Here is a 23,619-nt window from a genome sequence, read left to right on the forward strand (position 1 = left end):
TGTCCGTCGTCTTGTTCTCTGGAACGTTTGAATCAATTTTGAACAATTTTGGTACACTGAACGTAATGTAAATGGGAAACAAAAATTGTGAATTTCATTGTCTCTGCCTTCTTGAGGGGTGTGGTCTTAACATCAAAATAAATGCAATCTTCAAAATTCTTCTTTATTCTTTCACACCAAGCAGTCAATCTCTTGACATGATTATAAGCAATGAGCCCTTTACCAAACCCTTGAAATTCATGATCATTGGGTTCAGAGTTCAGGCCCCATAGTAGGGCTAAGTTTAAGTAGGTTCTTTTATCTTACCAATCTTGTGCATCAGTCATAAAAATTAAGGAAGCAATATATTTGCAAACTTAAATTTATGAAAAATTTGTCTTCTGTCAAAAAAGCGAAATTCATTACACCAGGGTGAGGCTAGGTTGAAAATTCACTATATTTAACTTTTTTTACTCCTTGATATCAAGCTGGGAATCTGCGTGATAAAAAGGAGTAATGATCCCTCTATTAAAGCTTTGAAATTCATTTCCGCTTGGTTCGGGTCCTAGGGTAGGCTTTAGTTAATCATATAATAAGAAATGTAAACAATGTTTTACAATCTTCCTTACTTTTTGACATCTAGCAGGCAAAATTTTTGACATGATTATAATGAACATGCAATGGACCCTCTATCAAATATTTGAAGTTGAGGCCCTAGGGTTGGGGGAAATCTTATCATGAAATATATGGAGATTACGAACAGTATTCAAGCTCAAAAGTCCATTTAAACAATACAGATCAGGAGCAGAGCAAACACAGACCTCCAAAAACATCAGAGGTGAGATCATGTGCCATGGAGGAGTGAGCATCCCCTGCCGACCGGTCACACGCCGTGTGCTCTTTGACATGATCGGAAAATCCGTAAACAATTCAGTGTGTAAATAATGGTCTATTATATAGTATGAAAAACGTCAGTCAGCATTTGACTTAATGATAAATTGTATTTGCTGACAGGATAATTGTATCGACCAAAGAATTTACGAAATGATGACTTTAAACGTGACCTTTGATATTCTTCATTCATCAACTTGTTTGTCAATAACTTACCTTGTTCTAGAAATTGTTTATACGCAAATCAACCAAGATTTTTGTAAATATTTCATATTGGAAGTGATTTTTATTTCTTTACTGTTTCATTCTAATCAGGTCGATCTTTGGCACACATCATTCGAAATTGGAGCATGTTTACAAGTTCTTTACAGTCTTGGATTCCATTCTGTAAAAAAATTATTAAAAAAAATATGATTGAAAAATAGATGCAAAGCAGATACTCCATCTATTATATTTTAGACGAACAGCTCGTGGTTACAGTCCAAGATTTCTTTTCTGCTGGGAGTGAGACAACAGTGACGACATTACGTTGGGCTTTCCTATTTTTAATGCATAATCCGGATATACAAACCAAACTACACGCGCAAATAGACAAAATCATTGGAGAAGCCATTCCTCAAATAGAGCACATGGAAAAATTACCTTATTTGGAGGCTTTTGTGCTAGAGGCTCTGCGAATGGGGAACATAGTTCCTCTTGGTCTTGGTCATAGTCCAAATCGCGATTTTGAGTATGCTGGATATGTGTTTCCGAAAGGTGTCACTGTGTTGCCCATCTTTGATTCTGTATTACAAGACCCAAAGATATTTGTCAATCCACAAAAATTCCAGCCTGAAAGATTTCTAGATGAAGAAGGGAAGTGCAAGGGAGAACAAAAGGATAAAATGATTCCATTCTCGACTGGTACATGTTTTATATCAATGGATATGAATTTTGATTTTTATGAAACAAAGTCAAACATAAGGGTCCTTCAAACTCTCGTACAGATTACTGACGTTACCAAAAATACACTGCTAATTGAAATTTTATTTTTATTATCTTTAGGAAGAAGAGTTTGCCTTGGGGAAAACTTGGCAAAAATGGAGTTATTTTTATATTTGCTTGGTATCTTACAAAAATTTGAGATTCAGCCCGAGGATGCAAGAGATTTACCTTCCCTTAACGGACATCTGGGCGTCACCTACATGCCAAAGCCCTATAAAATGAAATTCATCAGACGGTATTAACATTCTCAGTTATGAAAGTCGGACAGTGTCATATATGGATTTTAAAACTTGTTTGAATGGTTTGGTTTCTTAAGTATATATTTAAACTGCCATATATTTAACTTACACATCTTAAGAATTTTTTTTCTTCTGACATACAATTGAATATTTTCAGAACAATATTAAAATTAATTGTTCCTTTGCATAAAGAATATTAATGAAACAATATTTAATTCAAATTGTTAACCTTCTCTTAATTTAGGGAACAAGTGCTTCCTAGTATTTATTAACCTATGGTAATGTGATTTGTTACATATTTTACAACAAATAAATCTTCATTCCAATATACCAATTTTAAGAAAAAGTTACTCTTTGTAATCTTTATCTGCAAATATTTAAACATATTCAAATAATTACACAGAATTGGTCAGTACAATTAACAACTTCGCAGAAATTATAAGATCACCGTATACATCAACGCGGTAAAGTCGCTAAAAAGTATGAGCGAGTCGTTTTCAACGTATGGAGGAACATATTTTCACCGCTTTGGAGTCAGGAGGGATGAAGGTCACGTCTTTTTTTTCGGTATTTGTGCGATGTATTTACAAAACACACACACACACACACACACACACACACACACACACACAATATCCTACGGAAGACAACGATAATTAAGCTTTGTCTTGGGCATTGGTCCGGCTACCATATATGTTTAGTATTTTAAAACTCTTCTTAGCTATTTGACAGATTTTATATTCACGGCGATCGAGTGGTCAAATCATGCATGATTTGCACAATCCACGACTTACATATGGTTTCAGACAGTTACAATAGGGAAAGCAAACGTTTGTCTCTTAAATGCAGCAATCAAAACATTACCAGACTTTCAAAGAAATAATAATTGACACGACACATTTTCTCTTCAGAAAGCAATTGTTACGTAGGGATGAGTCGTCTCTGTGGAAAACAGAAAGCATCAGAAATCGCAAAACAAAAAAATGTACTAAAGGACTTTGTATGTTTTTTTTAACAATTTTAAAGTTAGAAAAAGTTTTAATTTGGGTTTTTCCACCAATACCTAGTGGATGTAATAATTTTATTTACTCTTAGATATCTGTAAATCGATACATGTATTTGATTCATTCATAATTTTTAGTAACGTCATGAAAGACATTTTCTGTCTGGCTGAATTAATCCAAGAAAATGAAAAAAAAATCCAGCGATATAGCACTGGTTTATTTAATTGGAGGAGTACAAAAATTTTACTTAAACCACAAAATTCCAAAGATCTTGAATCCTCACTTTCAACAATGAGGGCCTCCCGACTAAAAAAGAACAGCCAAGTTTATGTATACATGTATAGCCTGATTGTTTTATGTAAATGAAATTGAATTCACAGATGTTTCTACAATAAATTCAAGAAGTTAAACCGATGTTTCTGAAAACTGCAGCGTTTCAAGTTAACAGTTTGTTCGCACAGGCAATAGAAAAACTGTTGAAGGAAGACAAAAGTAAAGCTCGTTAGGTTTCAAAATTTCTGCAGATCTTGAAAGATGGTTTTAAATATCCTTTAAATTATATAGCTTTTCTGTTGTTTTTAGTTTGTTTGTAACCTATACTATGATCCTGGATATTCATCTACAAAATAAAGAAAACAATTAAGATAAGTAAAATGAGGGAATTTTTTTTTTCTATTGTCAACTTCCCTTATTTTATGTTTCAATATTCCATTATCACCTGCATTTGGAGTTTATGTAACCAAGTTGATTCAAGGGTACGTTATACGTGCTAACAATTTCTAAAACGAGGCATGTTATTTACAAATAAGTTGATGGTACAAATTAAAATATCAAATTTTATGGGTGATACATTGACCTTGTAAGCAATACAGTCTGTCCTTAGGTCGAATGTTGAATGACGTCTTTCAAACATTATTTTCACACTGATTTTTTTACGATTTTGTCCGTTTGCCCGATTATAACAAGGAGCACACGGCGGATGTGGCCCATCGACAGGGTTTGCTTACTCCTGTTTTTTCATTAATTAAAATCAAAGTTTGTAAATGTTTTAAATGAAATTTGTTTTTCATTTCTTGTAGGAAAGCATGTTCTAGGTATAGTGGCAAAAAATGTAAATTTTTCTCATGCAGAGAATCTGATGTAAAAAAAAAAATGCTAGCCTTGTTATCAAGCAGTGTTTTTGAAACAAATAAGATTATGTAGTATAATTTCATAGAAAAATTATATACATGTACCTATTAAATTAAAAACATTCATAGATATACATTTGGCTGAATTACATTAAGAATAATGAATATTGTAGAGTAATGACCTTTTGTAAATCAGATTTTCAAAGGAATAATGAATATTCAATTTATGACCAGCCTAAGCTAACACAGGGCCTAAATCCTGAAATCAGGGGACATGGGATTCAAAATGTAAATTTGTTTTTGTTTTTGGGTTTTTTTTTTTAAATAGCTATCCATTATTATCATACGAAGAGTTACCTGCTAGATGAAATTTGAAGATGACAAATAGTAATCAAACTCAAAAGTCCATTGAAACAATACAAATAAGGAGCAGAGCAAACACAGACCTCCAAAACATCAGAGGTGGGATCAGATGCCATGGAGGAGCGAGCTTCCCCTGCCGAACGGTCAAATCTGCCGTGTGCTCCTTGTCATGATCGGGAAATGACGGAAAATCCGTAGACAATTCAGTGTGTAAATAATGGCCTAACAATTAGTATGAAAAATGTCAGTCAGCATTTGACTTAATGATAGATTGTATTAATTTTGCTGACAAGACCAAAAATCTAGCAAAATGATGACTTCAAACGAAACTGTTCATATCTTTGTGTCATCAACTTGTTTCTCAATAGCTTGCCTCGTTTAGAAAATTGTTCATAGGTAGGACATGCTCTTGCTTATCGAATCAACTGAGAAACATAAACCCCATATGCAGGTGGTAAGGGTATATTCACTATATTGCTACACAAGTAAGGGAAGTTGACGGTTGAAAAATTGAAGTCATCACGTTTTTCATAAAGCTTTGTTGTTAGGTTACCATTAAAGTTTTTTTTTCTAGTAAAAAATCTAATTATGAAACAGATGTGCCATACTCTTTGGTATCTTTTATTTCAAGCTCACTGGGATATATCGAGTCCAAAATTTCCAGAAATATAAACCACAGTTACTAAGTAAAGAAGTAGAATCCCTTCTCATGTTACTTGTTTTCCTTCACAATAAATAGGTTTGATAATAACAATTTTGGAAAATGATCATGCAATTAAATGTCTTGAAATTCAGATATTTTTTCAGCCAAATGAGAGTGCTTTATCACAAGTGTTGTACATGCTTAAGTACAGAAAGTGATTTGGTAAAAAAAAAATTAAAATTGAAAGCTGGATCAACATTTGTTCATTTCCAAGTGTCAGGTTAATTCGCCCGCGGGTTAATTTAATGTATAAGATCCAACAGTTATTATTTGTTTTCGATGTTTAAATTTTAAAGTTAATTCTAGATTACAAATTTTTGAAATAGTTTTTTTTTTCTTCATGTCAGTATCAAAACACTGTAAAAATCCGCAACTTAAGTTTATAAAATCATGTTAAAATTGCTGAAGGTCATACGCAACGTACATGTACTTTACAATGTACTTTTCCCTCTGATCATTTTCCTAGATATTCATAATTCAAAATTATAGTAATATCAGATGTTTTAAGAAAAAAAAATCAGCACACATTACCAGGAGTTTTAAACAGATATGAGATGATGAAAATAAAGCAAAATTAGCAAAACTAAAGTTTTATTTGGTATTTCCTATAAATTTTATTTTGGGGAGGTGTACAGCAATACCAGGCATCATAAAATCGCACAAAGGTCCTTCAGCTATTGGAACTCTTATATTATTACAGGGAATAAGAAAAAAAGTTCAAAACTACGTTGAGTATGTTCTTAATTTGACCCCGTATTACATTTGCTATCAGTACTTTGATTCCTATGTAACTGAATTTCAACTCCCATGGGTACTTTTAGTTTGCTCATTATTCAATAAACAATGAATTACTTTTATATTGCTCTACTCTATTTTTTTTCACTGAAGAATTCCGGCGAGACCATTTGTGATCTTCGGCGTAAACACGCCTCTCAGTACGATGTCCTTTTTTGCGAGAAAATTCGTAATTCTGTTTATCGTATTTCAAAGGTTTGTATCTAAAAAAAAATATCTGAGGACAAAGTTTGTTTTAGAATTTTATTGTTTTTGTTTTATTTGATTTTAATTTTCTTTAATCTTACGGCCTGCTTCTAGCCCAAAGCAGTGGTTAATATGCGTCGTTACACACGAACTAAGGGTGCAGCATATTGTCTGTACGGCGTGGTTTTCCTCACAAATAAAGTCAATTTACATGACTTTAGAAAATATATTTAAAAGAGAATACACATGAAAATAGGAATCATTCACGCATGTAATCCGCAGTGTGCATTTTCCTACTTTCAATATCCATTTAGTTCATAGAGCCTCAATTAGAAGGAGACTAATTTATAATTAAGTCAGCATTAAGATGCATATTTTTTTTAAAAATTAGTTTAGTGATCTAAAACACGATTTAAAAATAGGTTATTTATCTTCGATCGCAGGACGAAATGTTTTCCTCTGTTAAAACTCATTGCTGTGTACAATAATTATCTGGGTAGTGATTTACAAAATCGGCCTATTAAAATGTTCCCACACTTTCTATCACATTTCTTTATCTGGTCCAAGACAAAGAAGAATAAGATATTTAAACTTTATTTTCGAACTTTCAATTACTACAGAATATAAACAAAATTCATTAATTTTGATACTTCGTTGTTTGTTTATTTCATATGGTACATATAGCTACACGCTTTTAATACAGTGTCCTATTAATACTGCACGCGATCAACTATGACCTTTGTTTCTTGTGTGTGTGTGTGTGTGTGTGTGTTGCTTTGTGTATCTCCCTAGCTGAAAATATTGATCGACCCGAAGAAATATTTCAAAATCTTAACTCTACCCATTGACTTAAAATTTATTGTTATTTTGGAAGAAATTTAAGTTTAAAAAAGATCAATACATGTTCTACATTTTTCTCGTTTTATTGTTGAACTCTGCTTTCAATATGTCTAAAATACAGAACTACATGTCATAGTGAATGGATAAAACGCCGGAGAGCCTACGTAAAAAGTTTTCCATTTAATTTTTCGGATGAATCTCGCGAAATGTATGCTAAAAAGTATACATAAGTAACCTAGCCAAATATCAAACTCAAGCCATAACATGCCAGCTATCAAATTTCAGTGCAGATTAATTGCCCTTTTTATTTTTTGACTGCTATTTTTATGCGTATTAATTGTTTGTTTGTTGTTTAATGATTTTAAATTTAATTATACCTATTTTCAATTAACCTAGAAACTTTTCGGCTTTCTGTTAGTAACACATGCATATTGTCCACGTTTTGCAGTCCTTATTAAAGGAAAACTTGTTCGTTACATTAGTGGGACAATCCGGTGTTCAATAATCGAGCCAGTTTGTTGGTTGAACGTTGCGCTGATGAGCAAGATGACGTTAGGTCAATTCGCAAATTAATTGTCACCATTGGTCTTGTCTTGACCTATCTGGGTTATACTTCGCATGGAATGAATAATCAACATTTATCTACAGCTAAATTTAAACCTTAAGCAAATACCATAAACATTGATAGTGTCAATCCCCTAATATACCTGTTAACACAGTTTTACTAAAGGTATCCTTCAATAATTTAAACAAGCAATAAAACTTCAAGTCCATAATCAGTGTAACGTAATTTAATTGTTCAGATATCAAAATGAAACAACAACGAGAAGAGCCTTCACATAGATGCTATACTAAGCTTATGTCTGGCAATCTGAAATTGATATTGCATAAGATTTTTTTGTGAATGATATCAATTCTCTCATCTATTGCACAAAAACCAAAGTGACATTATGGCATCAGAAAATACAGTTTGAAAGCAGGTGCTCCATATTGAAAGAGGTTGAATTTTAGAACATCATCCTAATATATAAAAAAGAGTGTTTACGATCAGTTATTAATTCCGCACAATGATAGCGGCACTACTCTGTGTTCTCATATTCCTTTTTTTAACTTGGAGGTTTCTTAGCGGGAGGAGGACAAACCTTCCGCCTTCACCTCCTTGCGTCCCTCTAATTGGTAATGTTGGACAATTCGCTCCTGAGGACTCTATAGTAGCCTTTAGAAAGTTTAGGCAAAAGTATGGCGATATTTTTAGCCTAAAGATTTTTCACAAGACGGTTATTATTGTTAATGGCCATGATCATATTTATAATTTATTGCTGAAGCATGGTGATGTTTTTTCCGATCGTCCAGCAGGTATATTGAGGGATTTTTTCAGTAAAGGAAAAGGTAAGTTTTTCATTGAGTGTTTTGTGTATACATGACGTAATAAACACAAAACATTTTAATGAGTAAACCAATAGAGAAAATTCTTATCCAATCACCCCGTCCGACGTAAATTTTGATACGTATTGCCTTGCTTTATATGCAAAGACGGCGTATTTACATTTAAAAATTTATACAAACGTATGAACCATTATAATTGTTCAAACCTCTAACTTCCTTCAGTATAAGAAAAAGAACACAGGTTATTATTTTTACGAAATTTTGCTGTCCTTCTCCTAAAAATAATCTTTCAGATAAAATGTTTTATTTATTCGCATAAAATAATATATTCCGGTGTGAGATATTCGCATATCCACAAAAAACTAAAATCGCAAAAATATTCTAATTTTGATATAAATTACTAACATTTACACTCACAGAAAAAACAGTTGAATTTGGTGAAAAGGTAGACATACGATATTTGAGTTGATAAAATCAGTGAGAGGAGGGGGTATCATTCAATGGAATTCCCGTGGCTTTAGAGTTATTTAAAGAGTTGCCTTTACTAATATAGGACCATTGCCCGGTAGCCATGTGTTTACAAGAAACATTTACAAAAAACCGATTAGATAAATATTAAAAACTATATTATGGTTTTATCAATTAAGAATAGTTACTTCCATTCATATGTCAACGTGATATATTCCAGTGAAGTTGAAATAAAAATATCGCAGTGTCTAACACATCTGTTCCATATTTGGATATTTTATTAGTAAAAGAAGTGAATGGTAACTTTACATCAAAACTTTATGAAGAACGTGATGACTTCAACTTTTCTATCGTCAGCTTGCCTTATTTATGTAGCAATATACCCTTATAACCTGAATATGGACTTTATCTCTCCAAGTTGGTTCGATACGCAAAGGCATGCTCTACGTGCAAACAATATCTAAAACGAGGCAAGCTATTGACAAACAAATTGATGAAAAAAAGATATTAACAGTCTCGCTTAAAGTAAACATTTAAGTTCTATGGTCAATACAATGTATCATTAAGTCGAATGCTGACTAACGTTTTTAATCCTAATTGTTAGACTATTATTTACACACCTGTCTACGGATTTTTCCGATTGTTCGATTATGACAATTAAGGAGCACTCCTCCATGGCACCTGTTCAGACCTCTGACGCTTTGAGAGGTTCGTATTTACTCTATTTCTGATTTGTATCATTTCAATGGACTTTTGATTTTTACACTTGATTACCGTTCTTTATATCCATATTTAATTGGTATTAATTAGAAAAAAAAAACTAAATTCTAAGGAATATTGTTAATTGCTGAATGTAATATTTTTTACTCTCAATATACACGAGAATAAGATTTTCGCGAGCAGACAATCAAGCGTAATTGTGCAGAAATAAAGTTCTCACGTATAAAAAGTTATTTACGTTTACTCCGATTCCAAAGCCTGGGAAAATCTATGCAAATCCTAATAATTGTTGATTAATTACATACACAATAAGCTGCGTATTTAAATCAATAGAGCGGATAATCTCTGGATCATCTGGGAGGCAAAACAGATCCCTCAATACACAAAAACAGTTGTATGACCAAAGTACAAAAGATCCCAGTGTTCTACATAAGAAATTCGGGGACTTCAGCCTTCTCATTCATCCTCATGAGTCCGAAATCGCTCACCTAAAAACTAAAGGAAGGGTATCCACTATTACCAATAATCTTTTTTAAATGATCGTCCTAAATCATTCAATGGAATTTTCGTGGCTTTATCTAGAGTTAAGTTTAACGAGCTGCTTTTACTAAAATGGGACCATTGCCCGGTAGCCATGGTGTTTCCAAGAAACATTTACAAGAAACCGATTAGATAAATATCAAAATATATTATGAATAACCATTACGCTTCGACCGAGAGAGCATCAGGTGCTTTTTCTCTTGCAATCCAGAACAATAAATTCTTAGCCACATAATTTTGAAAACAAATCATCCAAGCAGTAGCCATACGTCTTTCTTTTGATAAAATAGTGTAGGGATCCTTCTAAATTATTACAATTAATTACAGTCTCGGAAACTGCCGGTGAATTAATACAGCAACATCCTACTCCATTTCTTCTTATGGGCGACTTTAATGCCCATAATCCGCTGTTGGATACTGACAAAATAACAGATAACGGTTTTAAAAACTTGGATACAATATCTCATCACAAATGACGGCTCAAAAACATACCTGAATTAGGGTAATGTTTCATGTTCTTCGATAGATATAAGTATGGCAGCTCCTTTATTACTTTTAGATTTCAATTGATGTACATGACTTGTCCGGGGGGCGATCATTTCCCGATCATTTTTGAAAGAAGTAAACCTTTAGAAAACAGTCACGCGGGTATGTTAAGGCTACACCCAGAGATTTCCTACTTGCCTCTTCAATATGACGTCATAGTAAGCTGTATGACGTGAAGTATTAAAAAATGATTTCTTAATTAATATCTATATTCAAAGTTTAATTTCAGGTCCAAGAAATGAATGGAGTCATTCAAAAACATAATACAAGCAATATCTTGTCGTTTTTGGGTGGTATAAATAGCTAAGTATTTCTCACGGGGGTTAAATACCAAACCCATGACGTCATAACTATTGATCAAATATTTGCCGAGTGAAAATTAAACGTGACGAGAATTCATGTAAACAAGTATATAAAATGGGAGTTTTAAAGCATATACCGTGAATGTTATGTGTGATTCTTAAGGAATTAAAGATTAAGAATCAGGTACGCTGATATTTTCTTATCATGTTTTCTTATAACGAATACAGGCAGTGCTTTGAAATCCCGATCAGCCTTTCCTCTGTCGTTCTATAACAACAAAGTTGCAAAAGTTCAACACTACGCCGCATACTTTGAGACATAATTTTTGTTTGTATCGAAATCTTGTATTCTATAGTACTTGGAAAGTGCTGCTAGAATCGTGTGATTAACATGGATTGATGACAATTCCTTGATCGCTTGTACAAAATGTAATAATTTTGGTAAGGTTTCATGTGAAACTTTGGAATAATTTTTTCTGTGTCGGGAGAGTAGGATTCTAGCAGCACTTTTCATGACCCAGTGATGTTTTTACATAATCATTTTCAGAAAAAGAAATGAATTATCCCCGGGGTAGTGTTGAACTTTTTACTTTTTCATTAAGGCAATTTTTCTATTTATAGACGTCACGTGATAACGTCGTAGTGGAGTGCTTCTTTTAGCCTAAGACTCAATGACGTCTATACAATGGATAATAATAGTAAATGTTTTATCCATGGCTTTTCCGATTTATCAGTGTTACATTTTACGAAAAAAGTCTCGAATTCGCCGAAATATGATCTGGGTACTGCCTTAACATACCTGCGCACTTTTACAAAAAGGAAACTAAACAAGGCTGATTGGATACAATTTGAATACCTATACTTTCAAAATATTTCGAATGAGAAGTTTGAAAACCATCCTATTTGGGAAAATTTTGTTTCAACCTTTATTTCGCATAATCATATTCAGAAAGTACGGAACGCGATAATGAAAATAAAAGAAAAAGGTTCCGGCGAAAAATATCAACATCTTAAAGTTTGAAATCAAACTTCACAGACAAAAAAGATATATGTAATGAAATAGCTGACATAACTTCCAAGAAATTCCTCGATTAATAACATGAGCTGTTATCAAATAACTTATTCAAATTCACTGGAAAAGAAAACATACAAGATTTTACATCTGAAAATAATGTAATGAACCATTAACTTTTGATGAATTGCAAAAGTCTTCAGAGAAATCTCATGATACAGCTGTAAGACCGAAACAGATTCATTTTCAATAATAAAACAAAACACAGCAATTAAACAATCTCTTGTGCACATCTTTAATTTGATTTGGAAAGATGTCATTTCCCATCTTCCTGGATGCATGCTACAGTTAATTTCTTGAAACCTTATTTTAGCGAGATGATTATTTGGTATTAATAAGAGTAACAAAATTTTCACGAATATTGTTATTGTTAATTGTTCAACATAATACTTTTTACTATTAATATATAGGAGAATGAAATTTTTGCGAGAAGACAATCTCGCGTGATTACGCAAAAATAAATTTTTAACGTATAAAAAGTTATTTATATTTTTCCGATTCCAAAGCCTGAAAAGAACCATGCACATCCTAATAATTATCGGTCAATTGCTTTAACAATAAGCTGCGAATGTAAAACCATAGAAAGGATGATCAACGAATGCTTCATATGGTTTATTTGAAACCAATAACATTTTTACTAATATACAATGCATTTCGAAAAGATTTTGTTTATATATATGTATATGCGTATATATATATATATATATATATATATATATATATATATATATATATATATATATATATATATATATATATATATATATATATATATATATATATATATATATCTCCAAATAACTGTGTCACACTCCCATTCTCAATGATGGTGTAGTGTTGGGTGGCTCCGCGAAAATTCCATCGGCATCGAAAACAGGTATTTTGACTTGTGTAGATAAACGACTTGGTATTAAGCAACAAATAAACAATCATGTATATATAACATAAACCCTCGTGTTAAATTATGAATGTAAGTCGTGTTCACCCAGCGCCTTTTTCCGGCGTGTCAAATTTCCATAAAATGAGGATGATTGATTTGATAAAATGACATATTAGCAGAAAGGTTCATTTCTGGCCATATATCTAATGAACATAATTTTCAGGTTTCTGTATTAGAATTCCTAACTCAGGAAATTTTTCCCAAACCGGAAAATTCCATTTAAATAGATAACGTCTCATAAGCTATAACGTAAAATCTTGAATGACCTACAACATCTGGTTTGAATTTTACAGGTATATTTTGTGATACATGTGAACAAAATATGTGAATGCTTATGAAAGGACTTCTTGGGAAATTCTTTAACATGACTTTTTTATTTATAAACTCTATTCGTTTAAGGAGTTTTGGGAAGCTCTGGTTCATCCTGGAAGGAACAAAGAACATTTTCGCTCAATGTGTTGAGGAAATTTGGATTCGGTAAGCGATGTCTGGAAAACCAAATCATGGACGAGGTTAGAGGGCTTCTGGAGGTCATCGAAAAGTTTGGAGGTCAAGCCATTGACATTGAAGAACCTCTTACAATCAGCGTTGCTAATATCATCTGCTCCATCGTATTTGGAAAACGATTTGATTACAACGACGTGAAATTTAAACGGTTATTGTTTCTTCTCAACGAAATTTTTCACGTCACGACCGGAAGTTCGTTTTTGGTCCTTTTTCCGACACTAAGACATGTTCCATTTGATATTTTTAAAGGCCAAACTGTTCAGAGAAATCTTGATGAGATTCAATCTTTCATTCGAGAAATAATTGACAACCATCGCCTTTGTTTTGACAAGAACAATATAAATGATTTTATTGATGCTTTTCTGTTGGAGCAACAAAATCAAGAAATGGAAGGCAACGCCTCCTTTACTGGTAAATGTTTAAATTACAGTCACTCTTGCATTATTATTTTTTTAATAACCCTCTCTAAAATCGAAATTTATTTTCATATTAATTCATATAGATGTTTTGTTGCAGCATCTAAAAAACACATTTATTAAACAATCTTTTCAACGTGGTTTAAAGTTTTCTAAATCTGTATCGATTCACATCTTATTTTAAAGAACTCCTTGTCTTCTAGAAAATTTTATTTGTAAAATCATAATTTTTTTTTTAAATTCTCCTCTGAATAAGGCAATCCCTTGCTAGCATATATGGAACCATCTACTAAGGTATTTTATTCATATTGTTAATATAATCCATTGTTATGCAGACGAACAGCTCGTGGTTACAGTCCAAGATTTCTTTTCTGCTGGGAGTGAGACAACAGTGACGACACTTCGATGGGCTTTCCTATTTTTGATACATAATCCATATATACAAACCAAACTACACAAGCAAATAGACGAAATCATTGGAGAAGCCATTCCTCAAATAGAGCACAGGGAGAAATTACCATATATGGAGGCTTTTGTTCTGGAAGTTTTGCGAATGGGAAATATAGTTCCTCTTGGACTTGCTCATTGTCCAAATCGTGATTTTGAGTATGGTGGATATTTATTTCCAAAAGGTGTCACTGTATTGCCCATCCTCGATTCTGCATTACAAGATCCAAACATATTCAACAATCCACAAAAATTCCAGCCAGAGAGGTTTCTGGATGGAGAGGGGAAGTGCAAGGGGACACAAAAGGATAAGATGATTCCATTCTCGACAGGTATGATTTTAATGGAGATGAAATTTGATTTTTAGTAGTAAAAAAGGCATGGAAATCTTTCAAATTCATCAGTTTTCTTTTTTTTTTTTTTAATATAGATATCATTACTAATGTTAGGGAAAAAAATAAGCTACTGCTTAACAAAATTGTTTTTATTATTCAATATGCATGAACATGCTCTGAATACAATAAATTTTAAAACCGAGACAGGGTACAGACAAATAAATTAATGTTACAGGAATTTTAACAACCTCGTTTAAAATCAGCATTTTTAAAATTATTTGGTCGTTATATTGATCTTATGTGCAAATGCTTTGGATCGTAGTTTGATTGGTATTTTCTTTGTTTTTATAATTAAATGTTGACGGATTATTACATGATGAATACATAGGGCTCACGGTGGATGTCACCGATCAATATGGGATGCTCACTTTCCCTAGGTACCTGATCTCACCTTTGAAATTTCTAGGGGTCCGTGTTTTATGCCAATTTTACAGATCTGTATTGTAATTTTTTGTAGATTGATCACCTGTTCTTTATCTTCACCTTTCTTATTTAGGAAGAAGAGTTTGTCTTGGAGAAAACTTGGCAAGAATGGAGTTATTTTTGTATTTGGTTGCCATTTTACAAAAACTTGAGATTCAGCCCGTGGATACTAGCGATTTACCTTCCCTTAAAGGACATCTGGGCATCACCTATATGCCAAAGCCCTACAAAGTGAAATTTATCAGACGGTATTAACACTTTCAATTTGAAATCAGTCAATGCCATATTTTTTTTAAATTGTTACAATGATTTTCTTTCGCCAGTTTGTGAATAATTAGTAAAGTTTCCACATCTTAACAAGAATTCTTATGTTATAAGATGTAACTGTTCCAGTGGTCAAATAAACCACTGATTCCCTGTAAATTAAATATTCATTAAGCAATATTAAATTTAAATTCAAATTGGTAACCTGTTGTTACTTTTAGAGACCACTTCTGTGTAGCCTTTGCTAACCTTTGATTTTGTTACTTAAGTTGCAGCAAATGTATTCGAAAATACCGATAAAAAGTATTACTTTTTTTGTAATCCTTATCCGCAAATATTTATACATATCTAAATACATGTAGTTACAATTATCCAATTGAGGCTACTGTATATTTTATACCCAATTTGACTACGGAGTATTCCGTCTACCTGATCAATGGCCCATGGCAGGTGTGGCCAGTCAACAGGGGACGCTTACTCCTCCTCTGAAATTTCCAGGGGTCCGTGTTTTATGCCCTGTTCACAATTCGTAATATTTCTTGAGAGGCAGAAAAATAGCCTTATAGAAATAATGGATTGGGAAACGTCTTTGTCTGAGATATAAATAAAATGTTGTTTTTGATTGGATTAGAGAGACACACCTTTAGACTGCGGTGTATCTAATTCCAGCAGGCATGCTATCGAAAGTAGATTAAAAAAGAAATAAGATATGACTTATGAGACGAAGATAGACGTATTTGGCATGTAATTTGCAGAAATCATGTATACGAAACAATTATAGTTTGAATGTCCGCGATTTGGTCAGCTTACTACAGTTGAACAGACTTTACAAAGTTCCACACATAGGGAAATGTTAGATTTACATTGAAATACCTTGTCAAATTGTAAAACTTAAGTCCGCTTATATTAAAAGTTACGATAATATAGTACCACTCATAAATAATAAACACCTATAAGATAATAGGGTATTCTTAAATGTAATTAAATCGAAATTTTAGGAGGTTGGAAGAATTACTTTCGCTCTTGGTCCAGCTGAATAGATACTGAATACAGGGCAATTTTCGCTTTTGGGCGAATTTAAAACGGGGCGAATTCAAAGAAAACGGCATTAAATCTTAAACAGAACTGTGTGTGGGCGAATTCGAAACGGGGCGAATTGTTTGCAGGTGTGAAAGGGCGAAAATAACCCTGTATATATATATATATATATATATATATATATATATATATATATATATATATATATATATATATATATGAAAGGTCATAAAAGAGAGAATTTCAGAAAAAAGGCCCAAATTGGAACTTGAAAACGTCATTTTTCAACCATCATTTGGCCCAAAAGGTGAAAATGAAATGAAAATTTATTGCACATCAGCAGGACACCTCCAATCATCTTGCAAAAGATGAAGTGACTACTGCATTAAATGTATGAGGAATTCTGGGAACCAATTTTGTTTAAAATGTAAAATGGCGTTCCTCCCTATTTAGTCCTCAGGATGAAAATGAAAATTCCAAAACCTTATTGCACATCTACAGGACACCAATAATAAACCTTCTAAAAGATGGTTTGGCTACTGGGTAAAATGTATGAGAAGTTCTTGAAATAAGGTTTCTGTTTAAACAATCTTTTTACGACCCCCATTTGGATCCCAATGTGAAAATGAAACCTTTTAGCACATCTCCAGAACACCACCAAACATCTTGCAAAAGACGATTTGGCTACTTTCGTAAAAAGTTATGGGAACCAGGTTTCTGAACAAAAAACGTTGTTTTCAACTCCTATTTAACCCCCAGAATGAAAATGAAAATTCTGATAACTATCTACAGGACACCACCTATCATATTCGAAAAGATTACTTGGTTACTGCTTAAATTGTAAGAGGAATTACAGGAAGAAGAAAGTGTGACAGACGGAAGGACCAGGATAACAATAATACACAAGGTCTTTCTTTAGAAAGTGTCCAGTTTCTTTACACTCATTTTACATAATTAATTTTAAGAACTCTAGTTTGGAAAAGTCTTTTGTTAGACATATGACATCACTGAAGACTTCCTTTATATTTTGACAACACGGTGTGACATTTTTATCACAAATATTCTCTTCTTTTTTCTAAATGTGCTGAATATGATCTCAAATATAATTCGAGAAGGCAAAAAAAGCATTTGGTCATATTTGATTTAATTTTTCTCTTCACACAAAGTTAAACAATACTGTATATGGATGGTACACAAGACTTAAATTCACACAAGAACGTTTACACAAGAGTAGAAGATAAGTAATGAATATGTACGCAAATATGAAAGTTAATGTCATTCTAATGGTTTTCCTCGTTTAAAATCACCATAGTCTCAATCACTATAATGCTTAAGGGTGAATTTAAAAAAAATGACCAAACGCATATTCATCAACCCACACTAAAAATACAGGCAATGAAAATAGATTTCCATGTCTCAGCATATGTCTTTAGATAGTGTCTAAATACCTGCCAAATATCTCGTTGATATCTCAATTAACAAAAAAGTTATGCCCATAAATGATGCTAAAATTGTCAGGAGTGCAACACCTTTTTGTGACATTTTGAAATTTCAATATTTTTTGGAGATCTGTGAAATAAATAACAATGCTTTATATTGAAGATAAAGACTGTCCTGATAATATTCAAAGTATTGAGCATCAAATGTGGACTGTAGTAACTTTTGTTTACTCAAGTTGTGGTCATGGCTGATGTTTAAAAAAATGTTATACCATGTCAGGAGTGCAACAGAAAAAATGTAGTGTTGCCAAAAAAACATCAATTGTAAAATTCTGAAAGAAAATTAAGACAAAAAAGAATTTTCGAAGGGTAAAACAATAACTGATATACATTTTAAAACTTAAAAATGTTATATAAATCACAAGCAGCATTAATGAGAGTCAAGTATATGTGCATACCCAATAATGCCAGGAGTGCAACATTTGATGTTTTGCTCTCAAGCATGAAAAACTATTATCATTATGATTTTCTGATTTTTATTTTGGAAAATAAAGACACAAAGAACATTTTTACCAAATAGATTTATCAATTACAGGATCTGTCTCTGCTTCAGATCTATATTTCTTTGGTCAGGAGTGCAACACATTTTTTTAAAGATTCAAGTTTTGTGACGAAACACTTCTATTCATGCTTAGAAGTATTAATTAATTAATTAATTAATTAATTAATCTTTTTGTAGAATTTAATACTAAATTATTGACAGTTTTATTATTAAAATCCTTCCTTTTTCAATTTTATCAATTTAGATGTGTTTTTATCTTTTTTGTGATTTTTATAATGAATGTTAAAAATAAACACACTAAAAAATTGTCATAAAATTCAAGAAATTCCTCCTCAACTTCACTGAAACAACAGAACAAGTTCTTATGTAATTTTCACATCACAATTCTACTTTAAAGGCCCCAGTGCTTTTGGTCAGGAGTGCAACAATTATGTTAGAATTATAAATCATCCAGTAAGAATAAAGATAAAGAAAAAAATGATGAGTAGAATTTTTCTGGTGGGTTTCTGTGCTTGTCTTCTGAAGGAAAATATGCTATAAAATATATTTTATCTTCTAAATATACATTTAAGCTAGTTTTTTTGGCATAAATATGAAACAATTCCAGATAAAATGCGAATTTTAAATACGTTCATCTGTTTTAATTATGAAGTACTGGACTACAAAAATTGCACAATTGCATTACCACTTGATGTTGCCAACACTTTTTGAATTTTTGTGTTCTATGGTTTTAATTTTAAATTTTACTGCAGTCAGGAGTGCAAAAAAAATGCCTTATAATTACCAATGCTTTTTAACTATCTTTACTAAAAATAAGTTGAAAAAAAAATTGTTTGATAGTAACTATTTGATGTTCAAAACACTATATCTATCAACAAATTACAGAAATTTTACAGTCAATTCAGGGAATAGTTTTCATCATTTCACATATATTTTTAAATACAATTTATATATATTACACTTTGCAAATCTTCAAGATCTTCAAAATATGAAAAACCTGCCGTAAATGATGAAAAATATCAAAACGGCAAATTGATTCACAAAATAAGAATGGATTATATTGTGTGTTATAATTTTTAAAAATTATGTTAAATAAAATACATATCAGATGTCAGGAGTGCAACACAATAATGTAACATAGGGTCACTTCAAAATCTAGTATTTTTTGTAAGAGAACCTGTATATAAAAATTCTTTTTTGGCTTAGATTTGAAGAATTGACTTGAATGAACAAAAAAGTGAATTTTGGGTAATTTTATTGCTTCATATTTCTTTCATATTAAAACTTTTCAAACCAGAATTGAAAAAATAATGTAAAATAACAATCAAAAAGCCAATTTTTTGTCACATTTTTGAGAGAAGATACTCAATCAAGGTCTAGATTTAATCATTTATACCCCTTTTACAATTTTGAAGCATAAAAAACTATAATTTCTTGTGATTAAGTATTTTAGAAAGTCTTTTAAGGTGTAATGATATTTTCTTTTTTCAAAAGAAATTTTACCAATAAAAATTCTGAAATTTTTTAATCCAATTGTTTATTCTATTGCCACTTCAGGATTTTAAACTAGAATGCATGTGCAATATGGTGATATAAGTGAAAAATATGTTATAAGTAGTTGAATGTTTCCAAAAAATTTCAGTTTGGTGGTTATTTTTTTTTAATTCACCCTTAAGTATTGGTTTAAAAAGTTAACAGTTACAATCTATTATATTACCATTTAAAAAAAAAACACTTAAGAATATAGTTCCATTGAAAAAGAGAAATACAGTATAAACGGACCAAAAAAGTTTTCCAATATACAACTTGGACTGTAGATGTTAATACTGCATAGTTGTGTTTAAATGCTAATGATTTGAACAACTAAAAGAATGAAAGTATATTAAAAATTTCAAAAAAAATAAATTCATAATTATCTTCTTTTTTGTGACCGATCATATCTGAACTACCTTTATAAAGCAGCCATATGGAACTCAAATCATTCATTTGAAACAAAATGTTAATGATGCTATTAATTTAATTTATCATAACGATTTCAGAATGCTGTAAACTTTAAAGGGACAAATATTCATCTGTTTTGTGAATTACTTTGCAGTAATTTACGTTACATTTGATTCGCGGTATATTGTATCCTGAGGGATGAATTTCTCCGTAAGCGATGACTTTTTAATTATATCTTTCATCAAAATATTTTTTCATCAAAATTTGACATACATCATCATGGTCATTGATACAACTTAACTGATTCTGGAAGCACTGATCTGATACGAAGCATAATGTTCATTCCTCAATTTCATGATTTCTTCTTGCTTCTTTTTGTTGAAAACATATGGTAGAAGTTGGAGTTGGTATCGACAATCTCGAAAACGCAAAACATACCATATTGGATCCATCACAAACGAGGCAGTAAAACAAAATCCTATTATGATATCAGCGACTGAGATGACTCTGGGGTTAGTAATGTTTGGTTTAAGAATGGTCCATATCATCCCCGGGGTAAACAAAACCAGAAACGTACCAGTAATAGCTGATATCTTCAAGAAGGTCCTGGTTTGATTCATGCATTTATAGTGGTCAGACATTGTTTTAAGTCTGAACTTTATATGATGAAGACTTGCACCAAAAAACACAACGTTTGTCAAAAATAACACAAGTCGAATGTAGCCAACGATAACTGTGTTCCTCTTAACAGTAGATGGTTCCGGTGAGCATATATTTCCACCAACAAAAGTGCAGTACTGAGAATATGAAAGTACAATGGAGACAATCCATGTGACAAAGCAGGATGCTTTTATTTTCTGTTTGGACACGTACCTGTGGTAATAGATTGTCGTCTTGAACGCAAGAAAACGGTCCAGATTAAATAGGGTGATGGTCAAAAAGGCTGCAGTGGCGGAAAGTAGCACGAAAAAGTTTTTCAGATCATCTCCAAGCAAAAAATTGTACGAAAAAGTCGGAAAACACAGGAACACGCATGTTAAAGTATCCGCCATGCAAAGATTTATGGAGAGAATTCTAATTTTGAAAGACAGTTTTGTGCTCTTTACCAGAAGAGAGAGAGCCAAAACATTGAGGAAAAACACTGGAAAGCCTACGTACAACTTATAGCGGTCAGAATTGTCTGAAGCCATTTGGACGTATTTCTCTCCTGTGTGACGCAAAACAAAAATACTACTTAATGAGTGATCCATTTAAGAATATATATCATAGCTGAAATAGGTTAAGTAACAGCAGATGTGGAGTGTGGAAATTATAATATACACAGTTATAGGTGTTTTGGATATTACTTGAGATAATGTTATATTTTCCTCTCAAATATAGCATTAAATTACCACTTACATATGTCACCACTCCTTACGTCTGATTCTTTCTTCGAAGTTTCTGTTTCATTCCTGCGATTAACTGACCAGGGGATCAATAACTACCACTGTGATTATAATTATTACAAGTATTAGCTTTCCTAAAAAGCTTGTCTGACTTGAGCAAATTTATTTTTACGTAAAGAATCAAGAAATGTTAAATACAGTGTGATCAACATGAGTCTGAGTCATGAAATGAATTCTTTTGCTAAGAAACAAGAAAAGTTCAATTCAGTGGCATCAACATAAAATAAAACTTGACGTGAATTTATTCTGTATACACTATATTACTTGTAATTTCTTTTTTCTTAGATGTAGGAACCGGGGGGGGGGGGGGGGCTGGCACCCCCCCCCCCCAATTATTTTGCCAATTTATATACATAGCTATTTTGTGATTGTGTCGTCTAAATTATGTAAATATTAACTTAAATTCTGATAACTCTTTTATGCTCTGTAAAGAATTTATCCTTGATAGTGTCCATCCTAAACTGTAAATTTCTGAAATTTCTTCCAACGGGCCTGTTCATGGATACAAAGATATAACCAGTGCTTTTGAACGAAAAAGTAACAACACATAAAAATCTAAGCATCAATTGGTGAACAATTTTGATAGTTAAGAAATGTCTTATTTAAAAAAAATAAACGAAGCTAACATCTTTGCATTTAAGCAAAAGAATAATCAACTCTATCCTTCAATTTGATAATTTTTTAACCATGTTATAGTTACATTATAGATACGTATAAATTGGTTATTGGTAAATACACTCAATTTTTAATTCACGAGGGGCGGAAATCAAACATCTGCAAGTTATGAATATGACTTTGTGTAGTTTTATAAAAATTCTAAAGGTAGAGAGACTTCGTATGCATTGAAAATAAACATCTATTAGTTAATCTGATAAAGATAATCGACAAGTGTTGACCTGATCAGCTTCATTCCTGCTGTTTTGCTGAACATGAATGATATGCATTCGAGAATGGCCAAATGTTATGTAACTGTAATGTATAATGTGATAATAAATAGGTCGAATACTCTGGTTTGTTTGGGTGTTTAGCGTGTTTTCTTTACTCCCCATGCTCTCCAATATGATAGTTAAGATGGTATGAAGTTTCCAAGACCGAGTTATCAAGAATTCTATTGAACGACTTGACCAACAAGCCTTGGCTAAATCTAGTACTGTCTGACGCCATGACGTCAGACAATAAAGCTATGTGAAGGGGTTTCCTGTAGTGTTTAGTATCATTCATTTTTCCGAGTGTGAAATGATGAAATCTCACCGAAGGGGCATGTCTGGGAGGAAGGTTTGGCATGCCCTACTTTTATACGACGTGAATCTTGACTCCAAGGTAAAATTTCACTATTCAACATTTGTGTATTGAATGATTATTTCATATGTGCATGCTTTAGAATTGATTCTTGCCGCAAACAACTTCCTCGCGGTAACAAGAAGTTCCAAGAAAAATATAAACTCACCTTGATTTGATGGATATGTAGCAGATAAATAGTAGATAAAACCTTCTTTATTAAAATTAGCACTGTTCAGATTTCGTTTTGGTTACGCAACTTACAAGCGACGTCACGTGACGTCAGACTTCAAAACAAATTGATCATATTTGTAAAACGCTAAGTCGAGTTTGTCGTTAAATAACGGTAAATATAATAAGGAAGTTTAAAAACAAA

General features: G+C 32.1%; 2 protein-coding genes across 4 annotated transcripts in view; one reads left to right on the forward strand and one right to left on the reverse strand.

Annotated features, from left to right (window-relative positions):
• LOC133179115 (cytochrome P450 2B15-like) overlaps positions 1 to 15,566 on the forward strand; it is a 32,082-nt gene extending 16,516 nt beyond the window's left edge. The window contains exons 1-4 of one of the 3 annotated variants that reach the window (XM_061313857.1): positions 8,179 to 8,503; positions 13,488 to 14,006; positions 14,347 to 14,790; positions 15,350 to 15,566. In XM_061313857.1, coding sequence (XP_061169841.1) covers positions 8,182 to 8,503; positions 13,488 to 14,006; positions 14,347 to 14,790; positions 15,350 to 15,531 — 1,467 coding nt within the window. In that variant the 5' untranslated portion in view covers positions 8,179 to 8,181 and the 3' untranslated portion in view covers positions 15,532 to 15,566. Of the gene's footprint in view, positions 1 to 8,178; positions 8,504 to 13,487; positions 14,007 to 14,346; positions 14,791 to 15,349 lie in introns of those variants that run through there. The other 2 variants (XM_061313858.1, XM_061313859.1) reach the window with 2 other exon arrangements.
• Positions 1 to 23,619, reverse strand: part of LOC133179118 (latent-transforming growth factor beta-binding protein 1-like) — a 138,188-nt gene that overhangs the window by 62,794 nt on the left and 51,775 nt on the right. The window lies entirely within an intron of this gene.

This window comes from Saccostrea echinata, unplaced genomic scaffold, assembly GCF_033153115.1.
Source record: "Saccostrea echinata isolate AGI-Se365-2 ecotype Australia unplaced genomic scaffold, CSIRO_AGI_Sech_v1 ptg000004l, whole genome shotgun sequence".
Taxonomy (NCBI): domain Eukaryota; kingdom Metazoa; phylum Mollusca; class Bivalvia; order Ostreida; family Ostreidae; genus Saccostrea; species Saccostrea echinata.